Source organism: Ambystoma mexicanum, chromosome 13 (genome assembly GCF_040938575.1).
Source record: "Ambystoma mexicanum isolate Mex_15411 chromosome 13, UKY_AmexF1_1, whole genome shotgun sequence".
Classification (NCBI taxonomy): Eukaryota; Metazoa; Chordata; class Amphibia; order Caudata; family Ambystomatidae; genus Ambystoma; species Ambystoma mexicanum.
Window position 1 is genome coordinate 232,423,528 of NC_090938.1, and position 16,489 is coordinate 232,440,016.

The 16,489-nt window shown below is 50.4% G+C and overlaps 1 protein-coding gene across 1 annotated transcript in view; it reads left to right on the forward strand.

Annotated features, from left to right (window-relative positions):
• Positions 1-16,489, forward strand: part of KLHL12 (kelch like family member 12) — a 1,608,338-nt gene that overhangs the window by 1,132,164 nt on the left and 459,685 nt on the right. The window contains exon 8 of the mRNA XM_069633689.1: positions 7,208-7,403. Within this exon, the coding sequence (XP_069489790.1) occupies positions 7,208-7,403 (196 nt within the window). The remainder of the gene's footprint in view (positions 1-7,207; positions 7,404-16,489) is intronic.

A 16,489-nucleotide genomic window follows, 5' to 3' on the forward strand; every position in this document is an offset into this window, starting at 1 on the left:
CAGCCCTAAAATCTCTCCATTGGCTCCCAGTGGCTGCAGAGATCAAATTCAAGACCCTCTGCATCATCCACAAGGCATTCTGGGACCTGAGTCCATGCTATCTCCAACTTTCCCTCCCTAAATACTCCTCTGCTAGATCTCTACGCTCCTCTAATTCCAACTGTCAAATGTTTTCTCCAAGCAGAGTGGTGGCAGGTCTCTCTCTGCGTCTGGCACCTCCCTTTGGAACAGCCTGCCTGCCCCCCCATCAGATTTGAGCCGGACCTCCTAAAGTTCCGGAAACTGCTCAGAACTCTTCTCTACTTCTCTCCCTTCCTTGCTAATCACCCCCACTGCTGCTGTGACCGGCGGCCTCATCCGCAAAAAACTCTCATGCTCTCAGGCGCTTCCCTCTTGAGTCCTCCTCCAGCACTTGTCCACTCCTCTGCTCCCCCTTTCCTTCCACCTCCCTTGCACTTTTCATCAATGCATTTGCACGGCTGAATGTCACAAGGCCTAGTAGGACCACAAATGTATATATATTACTGAGGCTTGTGGAATCTGCTTACATCACATGTTGTGCATAGGCCGAGATCTAGTGGAAGCTGCAGAGTATTACAGTTGTTTTTGAAATTCAAAAAGGGATGTCGACAGGGCGTGCCAGTAATACTATCCCTAGTGTTGCGTCCACTGTACCCATGGTCCTTCACGCGTCTAGGTCCCTCAGATTGTTTTTTTCTACCATTATAGACGGACGCTATTTCGCTGAGGTCTCCTTCGGCTTATAGCCATTGACTTTTACAAGTTTAAGATAGTTTTTCTTACTATCCTTTATAATATAAATCACTGACTTCGACATATTCTGACAGCGGTGAAGAAAACGACTGTCTAAGACCTTCGCCGGCGGATTTGTTCGGCCTTGGAAGGCCGCTTTGGGCTTTAGCCTTCACAGTAGGGAGGAGGGGCATTTAAGAATGTATTTGCACCTTTTTATTCTCTACACGACTAGCTGCTGTGCCATTCCGTAATGGATAAGACCCCTTTTAAATTGTGCCCGAAGTGCAATAAAAAGTTTCCGTGGGTCGACAAACACCTAGTGTGCAATTTGTCTCCCGTGGGACCACATCGAAGGTGCCTGTCGGGCTTGTAGACTGTTCAAACCCAAGACATTGAAGGACCGCTTAACTAAACGCTGGGCCCACCACGCCATGCAGGTCGAGGCCACCATGGACGTGGACGGGACCTTCAGCGACTGCAGCAACGCAGAGCTATCCGATGGCGAAGGCGACACTCTGGTTTCCCAAGCGCAAGCCCCTAAGCTCATCAGGCAGGCCGGCGGCCTTGTTACAGGAACGACACCTGGCAGCACTGGCGCACTCATAACCCCCTCCACTAAACACACAACCCACGGTTGATATTCGACACGTGTGTCAGACAGAGGCCCACGCACGACGTCTAGTGAGAGGTCCGTAGATTCACTTTCCTCTGGGCACTTGAGGTCCCGGTCGCCACATGACAGGCCCGACTGTCGAAAGATAGAACAGACGTTGTGCACAAATCCCTTCCTGAATGATTGACGAGACTGCGGATCTATCCGTAGCCAAAATTCGACGTTCATCTTCGAAAATGGTTAAAACACATACGCAGGAAGGACTAGCCCATCTGGTAACAAAGCACACCCCAGAAGGCCTTGTAAAGGCTAGGGAGTCAAAGAAGAGTTCTTCTGAGACCCACCATAAAGATAGGTCCAAAAGGGATACGTCCCCTCACAGGAGTAGGGACCCACAAGAAAGGGATTCCCTATCTTCAGCCATAAAGAAGGAGGCTCCTCCTTCTACTGTAGTACCACCCACCCCTGAAGACCAGGGACTCCCTCCTCACCCCCTATCCATTCTTAGCTCTGCCCAGTTGTCAGCTGAGTCTATTGATAGTCATGAGGAGGATGACTTTCATGGCAAATTTTTATGAGAAGGACCCTGCCTATTCCACAAGTTTACAGTCCACCCCCCCCCCCCACAACAGCAGCCTCTGGTTCTCAGATCCCTGCTCAACCTCCTTCAAAGAAATCTCGCCCGAGGACCTAGAGCAAGACCCCACAGTCATTGACCTATATGACCCTGACTCTGATACTGAGAATCTCTTTGTATCTCAAGAGGCTCCAGACCCTTTATACAGGGATAATGTTGAGGATGGTCTGGTGGAACCAGATCCTGACATGTATAACATAGATTTCCCCCTTCAACCATGACCCCCTGGGACAGATTCACACATAGATAATCAGCCACTTCTAAATGAAGTGCTCGTCAAGGCAGCTCAGCATTTCCAAATAGCAACACAGGAACCTCAGCAGGACAAGGATTTTGTTGACGAAATCTTGAGTAAAAGAACGGTGCGACTCAGTTTATTCCACTCTTGAGGTTTGTTCAGCAAAAGATACAACCCTCGCTGGAAACGCCCTACCAAACTCGGGTGGTGAACCCCTCATAGAAAAGATTTTGAAACATGCCCCATCAGACCCTCTATACATCAGGGGACAGCTTAAGCCTGATTCTCTAGTTGTCACAACAACGAGAAAGAGAGCGGGTACACCCCTAGGATCCCCAGAACCTAGTACGGACAAGGAAAGCAAAAATCTGTATATGATGGGAAGAAAAGTAGCCTCTTCAGCTGCTTTTCAACCCAAAATAGCTAATAACTCCACTCATTTAGCAAGTTATAATTGCCAAAAATGGGATGAGGTCTCAGCTCTGTTGTCATCAGCCTCATATAACCCCTTAGGTCTCAATTGGCCATCGTGGCTGCAGAAGGCAGAGCAGCTTCTAGCTGCTTGTTGAAAAGTAATCTTTACACCATAGACAACGCAGGCAGAATCATAGCAGAGGGAACCATTATTAAGCGTCACACTTGGTTACGCCAATCCGGCTTCAAGCAGGAGACGCAGGCCACTCTGCTCGATATGCCCGTTGAGCTGAATGTGCTCTTCGGTAAAGTTGTAGAAGACGCCCTGAAAACAGCTAAAGAAGAATATGAAACTCTGAAATCATTGGGATAACTAACCAACAAACTAACGCGTCAGAGGGGGAACAGTAATTTTCGACGCACATGCGGACAAAATTCCCAGATGGGGGGCAAACTACCATCAAAATCTGGGAACAATCGAGGCCAGGCCTCCTAGAATTACCAGAGAGGACCGTGCAGTACCCCACCTCAAAAACATTGATAACCCGCTTCAGGTGCCAACTCATACCTCTCCAGTAGGAGGGCACATTTCCAACTTCACCCAAGCATGGGAGAGAATCACCTCGGACTAATGGGTGATATCCACCGTGGCGGGCGGGAATTGTATCGAGCTCCTCAAACGACCCTGGAACCATCCCCCACGCCAGAAGACTCACTCAAAAGAAGACCAACGCATTCTTCTCGAGGAGATTGCCATACTGCTCCAAAAGGATGTCATAGAAGTCGTCCCGGCCAACCAGGTAAACAAGGGTATTTATTCAACTTAATTCCTTGTGCCAAAGAAGGATCTAACAATGCGCCCAGTATTAGATTTACACCCTGCAAACAAGTATGTCAAGCTACAAAAGTTCTGCATGACTACGCTACAGGAAGTAATCCCTCTGCTAATGCGGGGCGACTACATGGCAACACTGCATATGAAAGATGCTTATTTTCATATTTCAATGTTCCCAGCGCACAGAAGATTCTTGCGTTTCAGGATAGCAAACCAGCACTACCAATTCAAGGTGTTGCCTTTCGGAATAGCATCTGCTCCAAGGGTATTTACAAAGGTACTGGCGGTGGTGGCAGCACACCTGCGCAGGGAAGCAATCCCAGTGTACCCCTACCTGGACGACTGGCTGATTACGGGGGAGACTCCCCTCATTTGCAGGCAGAACATTCAAAGAGCTTTCAACCTTCTCTTTCAATTGGGCTTCTCGATAAATGAGAAAAAATCAAGCATAGTGCCCAGCATGACCAAACAGTTCCTAGGAGCTGTCATAAACTCAGAAGAGGGGTTGGTCTTTCCATCAGAGGAAAGAGTCCAAAACATATTACTGCAAATACTTCCTTATCAAGCCGGCCGCCAGATAAGCATATGCAAAGTAATGCATTTGCTAGGCATGCCTCGCATCTTGCATTTACCTGGTAACTCACGCGTATCTGCGCATGTGCCCCATGCAGGAATTGTTGGCGAACAGTGTTCTCAGGCAAGCGGTCAGTGGGATGATCTAGTGGTAGTTTCGCCAACACAGGTACAAAACCTTTGCTGGTGGACAAGAGAGAACCAGCTGAAGGGGAAACCCTTCCACGATCCAGAAGTGCAGGCGATTGTCACTACGGAAGCCTCATTCGCCGGGTCGGGGGCTCATTACCTTCATCACACAGCACAAGGTCTGTGGACTCACGCAATGGCACAGAACCACATCAATCTGCTGGCATTCGAGATTCACCTAGCGAACCAGTCAGTGTAAGTCTTAACTGACCGCACTACGGCAATGTTATACATCAATAGGGGGGCACACATTCTCCAAATCTGTCAAAGCTAGCGCAACAAATTTGGAAATGTGCACTCAGACAGAAAATATTCCTATCGTCACAGCACATTCCAGGGAAACTCAACTCTCTGGCAGACTCACTAAGCAGAGATCCCCTACCAGAGGAACACTAATGGCAACTAGACACCGGGGTCGTAGAACACCTCTTCTATCAATGGGGTTTTCCCACAAAAGACTTGTTCGCTACAAGCAAAAACAGTCAATGCCCAGACTTCGCGTCCAGGTTCCCCCAGCCAGGCTCCAAGGGGAATGCCCTATGGATGAACTGGTCAGGGAAATTTGCTTACGCTTTCCCCTCCCCCCGACTCTTCTTATGAACAAGATGGTGATCAAGATCGACAAGGAACAGGTGACGCTCATCCTAGTTGCTCCTATGTGTGCAAGACAACCATGGTATCCACATCTGCGCAAACTGACGATGTGCGATCCCGTCAAGCTCCTGTGCCTGACCAATCTAATCGTTCAGCACAGGCGGGGAATTTAACAGTGCACCCTCAACCTCACTCAATGAACTTGGCAGCATGGGTCCTGAAGTCCTAGAGTTAGGACATCTTAACCTACCACAGAGGTGTATGGATATCCTGAAGGAAGCACGGAAGCCTAGTCTAAACAAATTAACCCCATAGACTGTACCCCATCCCACATTCTAAATTACATGCTCAACTTGCTAGACTCAGGGTTAGTATTCAACTCTTTGAAGGTCCACCTGGCAGCATTGTCAGCCTACACCACCTCCCACAATAAAGCATCATGGTGGAAGGTGCTGGTCATCAAGAACTTCATGGTGGGGGTAAAGAGACTTCACCCTCCGGTTTCAAACCCACCGCCAGGATGGGATCTCAATGTAGTACTCGCTAAGCTCATGGAACCCCCTTTCAAGCCGATGCACAAGTCAAGTCTTAAACACCTGACTTACAAAACTGCCTTCTTAGTGGCTATTACTTCAAGAAGAAGAGTTAGTGAAATACAATCATTGTCAGTGCAGGATCCTTTCTTTGTCATACACAAGGATAAACTGGTTTTACATACTCCTCCTAGGTTCTTCCCTAAGTTCATTTAAAATGATCACGTTAACCAGTCTATTGAGCTTCCGTCTTTCTTCCAGAACCCCCAAAGCTCATCTGAGGTAAAACTCCACACACTAGAAGTAAGGAGGGCGGTCCTTTAATATGTAAACAAGACCACACCGCTAAGAAAAACAGACCAACTGTGTTTGTCTCCATAGCCCTAGGCAGAGAAGGGAATCGCATTTCCAAACATGCCATCTCAAGATGGATAGTCGGGTGCATACCACTGTGCTATTTCCTGTCAGACAAGACACTGCCTTTCATGCCAAGAGCTCACTCCACAAGGGGTACGGGTGCTACTCTGGCTTTCATTGCAAGTGTCCCCCTAGATGGCATTTGCAAAGCAGCTACACGGAGCTCAGTACACACTTTCACTCAGAACTACTGCATTGACACTCTTTCCAAGACAGATACACAGGTGGGACATGTTCTAAGACATCTGTTCGCACAAAAACCTTCTCAAAACCCACCTCCTTCTAACACTGCTCGTTAATCTATGCACAGCATGTGATCTAAGCAGATTCCACCAGCCTCAGAAGGGATACATTAGTCACCGTAATCGTATTTCTGATGCTTGTATCTGCTTAGATTCACATGCGCCCACCCTTCCTCCCCTCAGAGAGAAGGCACGTGGATGCTTATGAGCTTGTCTGATACATATCTGCTTGGATACTTCTGTACTCACGCTACACTTCATGCTACCTCACGTCAGAAAAATAACAATCTGAGGGACCTTGACGTGTGAAGGACCATGGCTACAGTGGACGTCACAATAGGGATAGTATTACTGGCACGCCCTTTCAACGTCCCTTTTCAAATTTCGAAAACAACTGTATTACTCTGCAGCTTCCACTAGATGTCGGTCTATACAAAGCATGTGAATCTAAGCAGATGCAAGCATCAGAAATACGATTACGGTGAGTAATGTATCCCATACATGTATATATTACTGTTGCTTGCCACTGTTCTTTCCCCTGTTGCTTTGTGGTGTTTTGAAACACAATTCTCTTGTATGATGTGCCTTAAAAATGACCAATAAAATAAGCAGTGTACAATGTTTTTTTAATTTTTGTATTTATTTGTATGGGTGTAACCAGGGGTGGTGCTAGGTAAAAGATCGGGGCTTGGCGAATACCGGTAGTCGGGGCTAGCTAGCCTTTTGGTTGTAGCCACTGAGCTTCTATACGAGGCTACAACCAAAAGACCCAGGGCTGTAGCCCATCGTCCCCGTCCCCCAGCTTTATAGCGCATTCGCGGTTTTAGGGTACAGGTACAGACAATGGATCTTTCACATGCCTTGGCAGCATCGGAGCATTAAGAAAGTTAAGGGAAGGTTGCGAGGTGTTGGGTAAAACATGCACTTGTAAAATATTGAAAGTACAAAGTGATATTGTTCTGACAATAAGTGCAAGTAGCAGCAAGGACCAAGTCTCCAGAACTAGGGATTCAAAGCAATCTGTTTTTTTCTCAAATACGTTTAGCTTTTTTAAACAGAAGGTGACTGTCGTCATATCGAAGGGCTGCTGGCAAGTGATTTTAAAGAGCTTTCAAAGTTCTACATCCATTTTTTTCAATTGGTTTCTAATTCTGTCATCCTTCTAGAGTGTTACCCGTAAGAGGCGGTATGTCGCCACCGTGTCTCTCAACGATCGCATCTATGTAATTGGCGGGTATGACGGCCGTTCCCGGCTCAGCTCAGTGGAGTGCTTGGATTACACGTCTGAAGAGGATGGCGTCTGGTACTCTGTGGCTCCCATGAATGTGCGTCGAGGGCTAGCTGGAGCTACTGCCCTCGGAGGTAACATCTTCATTCGTTTTGCCACTCACCTAGCGTGCATTTTCTGTGATTTATTCACCCATTTTATAAATTGTGAATTATGATGCCCAGCCAGCTCCGATTCTAATCCTTTCAGTATAATTACTAGACAGGCTTTTTTCACGGGAATGACCTAGGGATGGTTTGCTTCCTTAAAAAGGAATTAATCACAATGTAGTTATTCATGTGATCAAATGATGACCCTTTTATTGCGCGCACACAAAGGTGGGCAAGCAAAATATTTTACAAAAGATCACTCATCTCGTCCAGGAGTTTTCAAACAGACATTTAAAGGCAAAGTACTTTTTAAAGTGTTTATTTTATACAGATTTTGTTGCTGTGTTCAACTGTCGTGTTTAAGAAAATTACTCAACTTAAAGATGGCTTTTTAAGAGTTGTTAAAAGTTTTCATTAGAAATATGAGTGGAGCCATAAGGGTGAAGAAAGTAACCTCCCCCTGCCCGAACTAGGAGTAAAATCAGACAAATCACCCCTTCTTTGCACTCTCCCTTCATGCTTGTGTGCCACCTATCCAATATTCAAACATGGAAAGGAAAAGCGGCTACTGTTCACCATAAATAAGAAAGTGCAAAGGTTTATAATTCTGCATTCTGGATTTCAGATTAAACCGATAAAACACAAGCAAGTGCTTGGGGAGTGGGGCATGTACATTTTTTGTAACACGTTTATTTTAAAGCAATGTAAGGAGAACAAGCAGTTATTTTGTAACAAAAAGACTGATCCAAAGACGGTTGTCATCCCTTCGAGGCCCGTCTGCTGAAACAAGGCTGCCTTTTTTTGGTTGCAATGTAGCGGCTTCAAAGGTGCATAAGACACTTTTTTCCCTTGTATTGTCGGGGTCGGGTCCACCCCAACTCCATCTGCCCCAACCACATGAGGCTTCGAGGGGATTGGGTCCTCCGACGTATTCCATATCTATGACAGGTAATGTCCACAGCTTTGCTGCTTCGGAAAATCTTTGCCGTCTGCGTCCTGCGGCGATGATGTCGATGCGCCGTCCCAGAGGACCTCCTCCAATGGCCGACGTCACCCGATGTGATAAGTAGGACGCACGATGCCCAAAGCCTCAGTTCCGTTTTTTCCGCGAACGTGTTCGCTTCGTGAATCTCGGTACGCCTCGACTCGTTGAAGTTTGCTGTTTTCCATTCTCGGTTCATTGAACCTGTTCGGTTTGTTGTGAAGACCTGTTCGTGGCAATGTCTTATTCGTCTTCTACCCCGCGTCCGGGCTTCAAGAAGTGCAGGGACTGTGCGTCCAAGATGTCGGTCACGGACTCGCACGACGCCTGCCTCTGGTGCCTCGGGGAGGCCCACGATACGGACGACTGTGTCGACTGCCAGTCGCGCACGGCAAAGGCCTTGCGGGAACGCAAGAAGAAGCTGTCGGTAGGCCGGGTGTCTAACCCCCGGAAGTCGAGGTCTGCGGGGCTTTCGACGGATGACTCGAGGGGCGACTCTCCGCGTCATCGTCGGAAGTCCAGTGGGTCTCCTTCCAGGAGTCGGTCTCGCCACTCCTCCGCCTCTTCGAGGCATTCCCGGAAGCGCCGGCATAGGTCGCCTTCCCCGTCCTCTTCCGAGGACTCCGCCCGTCTGTGGGTCGCTTATCCCTCCATGCAAGCGGCGCCGGAGGAATGGGCTTCGTTCGGGAAGCAGAGAGCTAGCGATTCTAGAATCGCAGGGGACCGGTCCATCCGCGCCTCCGAGTGGGGTCGGTCGACACCGGTCGAGAGACAACGCTCGTACGCCTTCGGGCTCAGGTGGTCGGCACGGCTCGCGGGAGAGGTCCCGCTCGGACAAGGGTAGCCGTTCTCGCCATGCCCGTTCCAGGTCCCGGTCCTCGACGCGCTCGAGACCGCGTGATCCTGTGCCATCTTCGAAGAAGACGTTGACGCCTGTGGCGCCAAGGTCGTCGTCGATTTCTCTCGAAGCTCCGCCTCCGAGGGGGTCGTCGACGCCATCGGCGCCTAGGTTGTCGAGAGACACACTCAGAGCGCCGGCTTCGAAGCCTGTGTCGACGCCGCCGATGCTGGTGGCGCTGCAGCTGACGTCGACGCCGATTCGCTCGACGTCGACTCCTTTCGAGGCGGTGGTGTCAGAGGTTGCCCCTAGAAAGGCTATGGCTAAGGTCAGGCAATGCTTTGGTCCACAGAGGTCTTCCTCTCCCCACCTGGAGTACATTTCAGAGGGTGATGAAGGCTCTGATGGGGGCTTGGTTCCGGTTACGGTTCCAGGTGACCTTATCTCGGGCCATAGACAGTTTGATGATCTGCGGCAGTCGCTGCATGATTCCAGTGGACTGGACACCTCTCCAGAGTTGGAGTTTTGTAGGCCGGAGCCTGGCTCTCATGCCGAATTTTTCATATCGGCGCCTTATGTCTCGGGTCACCGAGTACTTGGGTTGGTCAGCTCCCCCAGGGGAGTTCGTTCAGGATGATGTCACGGACATCCGTGATCTCGGTGTCCCCCACTGACCCGGTTTTGCCTTTTCATATGGCTCTGCAGAGAAGGGTGGCGGCGGCTTGGACTGCTCCGGAGAGTCTCCTGGCAGTGGGCCAGGAAAATACCATCCAGCCAGTAGTGACCCCTGCTACTTTTCTAGGCACCCCACTCCGGAGAGTTTGGTGGTGCAGGCGGCTACGGGCCCGGCAAAGCAGGCGTCGTATCCTACCATCCCTCCGGATAGGGACGACAAACGTTTTGACGGCTGGGCGAAGAAAGTGTTTTCTTCAGGGGGTATGGCGCTTCAGGCGGCCAACTCCATATGTGCCTTGTCTCGTTTCACACACACTCTGTGGAACTGTGTTGCATTAGCGGCTGAACATATTCCCGAAGGGGACGAACGGGATGGCTTCTTTGCTATGGTTCAGGATGGCAAGGATGCTATGTGTGAGGCCGTTCAGTCGGGTTTGGACTTGGCGGATTGTCAGCCGGTCCATGGCGGCGAGCACCGTAATGCACAGGTTTGCGTGGTTACGGAAGTCTGGGTTCGCTCCTGATGTGCAGTCCCAGCTCCTCAACATGCCCTTAGACGGTGAACACCTTTTTGGCAGCAAAGGTGACGAGAGCCTTGAGAGGTTGCAGACCTCCAAAGCTGCAGCGAAGTCGTTGGGCGCTGCAGTTCGCCAACCTCCGCCTTTTCGTCCTAGGGGACAGCAATGGAGGGGAGGTTCCTTTCGCTATTACTCGTCCTTCAGTAAAGCGAGGGGAGCTAGCAGTCAAAGAGGCCATCGTAAGAGTGCCAGAGGTGGAAACAAAGGTACTCTAGATGCCAAGGTCGCTCAGGCAGTTGCCTCTTTGCCCTCAGGCAACGCCGCAGCCGCTACCACTCAGTCATGAGGCCAGGTCCCATGGTTCGCCAGTTGGGGGAAGGCTGGCGCAGCATCTTGTAGAGTGGCAAGCCATTACTTCGGATGTGTGGGTTCTGGAGATCATAACCCACGGCTACTGTCTTCCTTTTCGGCAGAGGCCTTACGACAATCCACCAGGGAACCTCTCTTTGAAGTGTCCGGATCCGTTCATTGCGCAGGAAATTCAAGCCCTGCTGGAGAAAGGCGCCATAGAACTGGTGCCTGTAGCGGAGAGGAACAAGGGATGGTATTGCCCTTATTTTTTGATTTCGAAGAAAGACGGGGGATTGAGACCCATCATGGACTTACGCGGTTTGAACAATCTCCTCAGGAAGGACAAGTTCAAGATGGTGACTCTTTCTCAAGTCCTCCAGGCCCTTCAACTTCGGGACTGGTTGGTGTCTCTCGACCTCAACGATGCTTACTTCCATGTGCCGATCCATCTCAGGCACAAGAAGTACCTGAGGTTCGCGGTTGGCGACTCGCACTTTCAGTTTCGGGTCCTGCCGTTCGGATTGACCTCCGCCCCGAGGGTTTTCACCAAGCTCATGGTGGTGGTGGCAGCGCATCTCAGGAAAGGGGGGGGGATTCATGTCTACCCCCACCTGGACGATTGGTTGATCAGGGGGAGCTCTCCTGAGCAAGTCCTGGATCATCTGTCCGTCACCTGCCACTCCCTTCACAGGCTCGGCTTCTCCCTCAATTTAAAGAAGTCCCATTTGACACCAACGCGGCGGCTCCAGTACATCGGAGCAGTGCTCGACACGTCCCTGGGGCAGTGTTTTCCTCCTCAGGTGAGGGCTCTTCACATTCAGCAGATGGTGCACAAGTTTCAATTTGCCCAGGATCTCCCAGCGTCCGAGTTCTTGAGACTGCTCGGCCTCATGGCATCCAGCATTCTTCTGGTGCCAGAGGCTCGTCTGCGGATGAGATCTTTGCAGTGGTCTCAGTCCTCCGGCAGGCTGTCGGACCCTGTTCAGGTGCCGTCCTCGGTAGCCCGGGACCTTCTGTGGTGGGCTGTCGAGGGCAATCTGGGGGCCCCATTTTGGCTGCCCTGGTCGGAGGTAACGATCGCGACGGACGCATCCCTCACGGGATGGGGAGCTCATGCCAACGAGTTGACAGTCAGTGGTCGTTGGTCTCCGTCGGAGTCCAGACTCCATATCAATCTGTTGGAGCTGAGGGCCGTCAGGCTAGCCCTGAAGGCTTTTCTGCCGACTGTGCGCGGAAAGAGTGTCCTGATTCTAATGGACAACACAGTGGCCATGCACTACCTCAACAAAAAGGGGGGGGGGCAGGGTCACTTCCGCTGTGCAGGGAGGTGATGCAGCTCGAGTTCTGGGCCATCCAGCAGGAAGTTTCGATCTCGGCGGTTCATCAGGCCGGAGACTACAACGAGACGACGGACGCTCTGAGCAGGCAGAGCACGATCTCTCACGAGTTGGAGCTGGCTCAGGAGATTCTCCTGGAGATCTTCGCCCTTTGGGGGACCCCTCAAGTGGATCTCTTCGCCTCCAGTGTCAACCGGAAGTGCGAAAGGTTTTGCTCGCGGGAATTTCCTCCAAAAGGAGCCTTAGGAGACGCGTTCGTGGTGGAGTGGTCATTCTCACTGCTGTATGCGTTTCCTCCAGTCCCCGTCATCCCGCAAGTGCTGCGGAGGTTACGGAGGTTCGGTTCCCGGATGATCCTCATTGCTCCGGCGTGGGCCCGGAGGACGTGGTACCCGGACCTTCTAGACTTGTCCATCTGCCCTCCACGTCGTCTTCCCTACCGAGACGATCTGCTCTCACAGGAGGGGAGTCAGGTTCTCCATCCAGAGGTCAGATCCCTCAATGTTCACACTTGGCTTCTGAAAGGTTGAGGTATAAGGATTGGGACCTCCCTGAAGACGTGATGGAGGTGTTGCTCTCGGCCATGCGGCCGGCAACAAAGTCTCTGTACCGTTGCCGTTGGAGAAAGTTCTGCGACTGGTGCAGTGTTCAGAATGTGGATCCTTTTGAATGTGACATTCCCATGGTTCTGTCTTTTTTGCTTTCTTTGGCCCACAAGAGTTTGCAAGTGGGGACCATTAAAGGTTACCTGGCGGCGCTGTCCATATTTAAGCGCTCGTCTGAAGAGTGTTCCTATTTTAAGATTCCTTTAATTTCGCAGTTTTTGAAAGGGCTCACTAATGTGTTCCCTCCGTCACCTTTTTTGGTGCCAGGTTGGGATTTGAACCTTGTTCTTTCTTATGGGTGCTCTGTTTGAGCCTTTACATTCTTGCCCTTTGAGGCTGTTAACTCTGAAAACTGTGTTTTTGGTTGCGGTTATTTCTGCTCGCAGAGTGAGTGAGTTACAGGCACTTTCAGTTAAGCCACCCTTCACTGTGTTTCATAAGGACAGAGTTGTCCTTAGAGTTCGTCCTTCTTTTCTTCCGAAGGTGGTTTCGGAATTTCATTTGAGCCAGAAGGTTGTTCTTCCAGCGTTATATCCTCCTCCACATCCTGGTAAGGAAGAGGAGAGGCTCCATAGGCTTGATCCTAGGAGAGCGCTGAGCTTTTATATTTCGCGCATGTCCCGGGTCAGAGTGGACGATCAACTTTTCATTGGTTACGCTGGAAAGCATTTGGGACAAGCTGTGACGAAACAGACTTTGTCTTGTTGGATTATTTTAGCTATCTCCGAGTGTTACCGCTTGGCGGGCAAGGACCCTCCGGCTGGCTTGCGCGCCCATTCTATCAGGGGAGTGGCTGCGTCTACTGCCCTGCAGAGGGGAGTTCCTATTCGTCACATCTGTGATGCAGCCACCTGGGCTTCAGTACATACTTTTGTATGTCACTACTCCCTCGATTCTATCAGAGGGCAAGATCTGGCCTTTGGCAAGGCAGTTCTCTATTCCGAAATTTGATTGGGCATGCTAAATTTGTATTCTAAATTATTTCCCACCTCCTTGCTTGGTACTGCTTTGGGAGTCTGTCATAGATATGGAATACGTCGGAGGACCCAATCCCCTCGAAGAACAAGTTACTTTCTTACCTGGTAACATTGGTCCGACAACATATTCCATATCGCTCCCTCCCTGCCTTCCCCGCTGCAGAATTTCTTTTGCGATTGCAGCTTGTGTGTCTGACTGGCAGAAAACTGGTGGCACACGTTCTGGAAAAAAACTATAACTGAGGCTATGGGCGTCGTTCGTCCTACTTATCACATCGGGTGACGTCGGCCGTCGGAGGAGGTCCTCGGGGACGGCGCATCGACGTAATCGACGCGTGACGCAGACGCCAAAGACTTTCCGATGCAGCACAGCTGTGGACATTACCTGTCATAGATATGGAATACGTCGTCGGACCATCCCATCGAAAGAACGTTACCAGTTAAGAAAGTAACTTGTTCTTCTCTCATCTCCCCCCTGGACACGCCCCCTTTTGGGCTCATGGCCCTAATACGGCCACCCGCTTAAAGCCTGCCAGGAAAGCCTATTTGATCTTCCCGGCGCCTCACATGCCCACCCCACAACAGCCCCATTGTGCCCCAGACAATGCCCCATACCTGACAAACTTAACTTTTTGCCACTGTAATGCTGCACCCTTTCTTTACCTCCTTCCAGGCCTACATGTTGGCAGGATACCAGGGGGGGATATTTCTTGGGCAGCTTCTTTTGAGGGCGACCCTGGAAACGTGATCTAAAAACCCTGGAAACGTGATCTAAAAATGTGGAAAGGACCCATAGATTCTGAAATTAACAATGTACAGTATGCGTTTTTCTCATTTCTCCTTCTTTCTTCCCTTGTCAAATAATTTGATGCCTTCACTCCTAAGCTTGGGGACCTGTTGGGGCGAATTATTTTTCTCTTACCATCATGTTTAGAGGACAATTCCAGTTCTAGCATTCTCTGAACCCACTTTGAGTGCCTCCTAAAAGTTTTGCTTTCTTTTTTCGGGATTTTTTCAGGATTCCCCCTTTTTTTACTTTAATTTTGCAGTCCGAGGAACCTCTACTGAACTCCCACTTCTACTGCAATGTGATAGGCTGCCACATAGCGAACGTGCCATAGGTGATTTTTAAACACTCAATTTTGGGCATAGTATGATTCTGTCGCCTCTGTTGTCAGATAGGCTTGTAGCAGCTGCAATTCAGTTTTGGCTTCTCCAGGGTTGCAGTCATTTTTACCACATTAGCACGCCAGTGTAGGTGCAGTGGGGTACTAATGTTACCGGCCCTTTTAGTGGCCATTCTTTTGTGTGGGCCACAAGCAGTGCTTAATTTGTGGGGGTGGTTGCTGGTGGCCAACACCGGCACTCTTTTTTGGGCACCGGAACTCTAGCACACGTGCAATTGCTTTGTTTGTTCTTCCACTTCGCTTTGCTTTGCTTCGATTATAAATCTCAATCTCTCTCGTGCTTGCAGGTTGCAGGCCATGGCTGGCTGGGCCTGGGAGGGGCCAGCAATAGCAATGAACAGCAAACGGTTACACACAACAGCCAATGAAAACGGTTTAGAACAATTTCACCTAACCCCAAAAGTTTGATTCCAAAATGTTCGACCCCCAGTTTCCCGCATATATATATGTGGGGGGCTAAAGTATATAAAAAATGTATAGGGGTAAGGTAGGGGGGTTGTGGGGCATCTCCCCCAACATATATATTTGCAGGAAATAAAACTAAAAAAGTCAAACTTTTGGAAAGTCGAACCTTTGGGTTCAGTAAAATCACTTAGATTCATGAAAACTACCATTCTATTGTTACAATGCAGTATTTGATACATTCTGTATAGTAACACAGAATGTGCAGTTTTCATTGGCTGTTCTTCTGAGCCAGTGAAATTACATGGTGACGTGTTGTTGTTGCCACAGGAGGCAGCGCGGGGCCACCTTCATTTCACGAGTTACTGAGAAGTGAAGGTGTCGAGGCGTGGCGTTGTCGGTCCTGACTTGTAAGAGAGAGAGCGCCTGCCCTGCTGGACTGTGTGGTGCGGCCTAGTTGCTTCCTGTGCCCCCCTCTGCCAGCTTTTTCATTTGTGTAGATGCCAGTGTGTGCACCCCCCCCCCCCCCACATTCCCCCTGCCCCAACCTGAGGCCCCGACAGGAGACCAAGTCCCAGCTGGCAAAGCAGGTAAGTCACTTGTTGCGTACGGTGCAGCCTGAGCCTGTCACAGTCAAGTGAACAGGCAAGGAAGGCCCAGGTCGGGGCCCGGTGGCGGAACGGTCCCCTGGTGGTGTCCTGACTGCCCAGGAGTCAGGACCCCACGAGGGGACCATCCGTGCCCGGGCTTCTGTCTGTGTGCAGTGTGCTGCTGACAGCAGTCAGTGCCAGGCCAATTTCTGTGACCAGGGGCTGCCAGCTGCCGCAGACTTGTCGGATGACTCTGCCGCGTGCGGCCGGGCCCGTGGATTGTGCCCAAAAGTATGTTTTTTACTTTTTTCTTTGAAAACCTGACTTTCTGTGGGGCCGGTGGCCGGGGCCCCACCCCACGGAAGGTAGGTTTTAAAAGAAATAACTTATTTTGAGTGGCGGCTGTGGCCCAGCACTTCGAAAGTGATGGGCCCCAGCCGCCCAAATATACTTTTTTTCTTTTAATTTCCTTCCGTGGGGCCGCTGCGCCGCGCACCTATTTTTGTCATAATCAGGCTCAGCATGGCTGTGGCGGTGGTGGCCCCAAGTAAGGTAGCCTAAGTGATTGAGGCAAGGCAGGGCAAAGCCCAGGACCGGGCGGGGCATGGG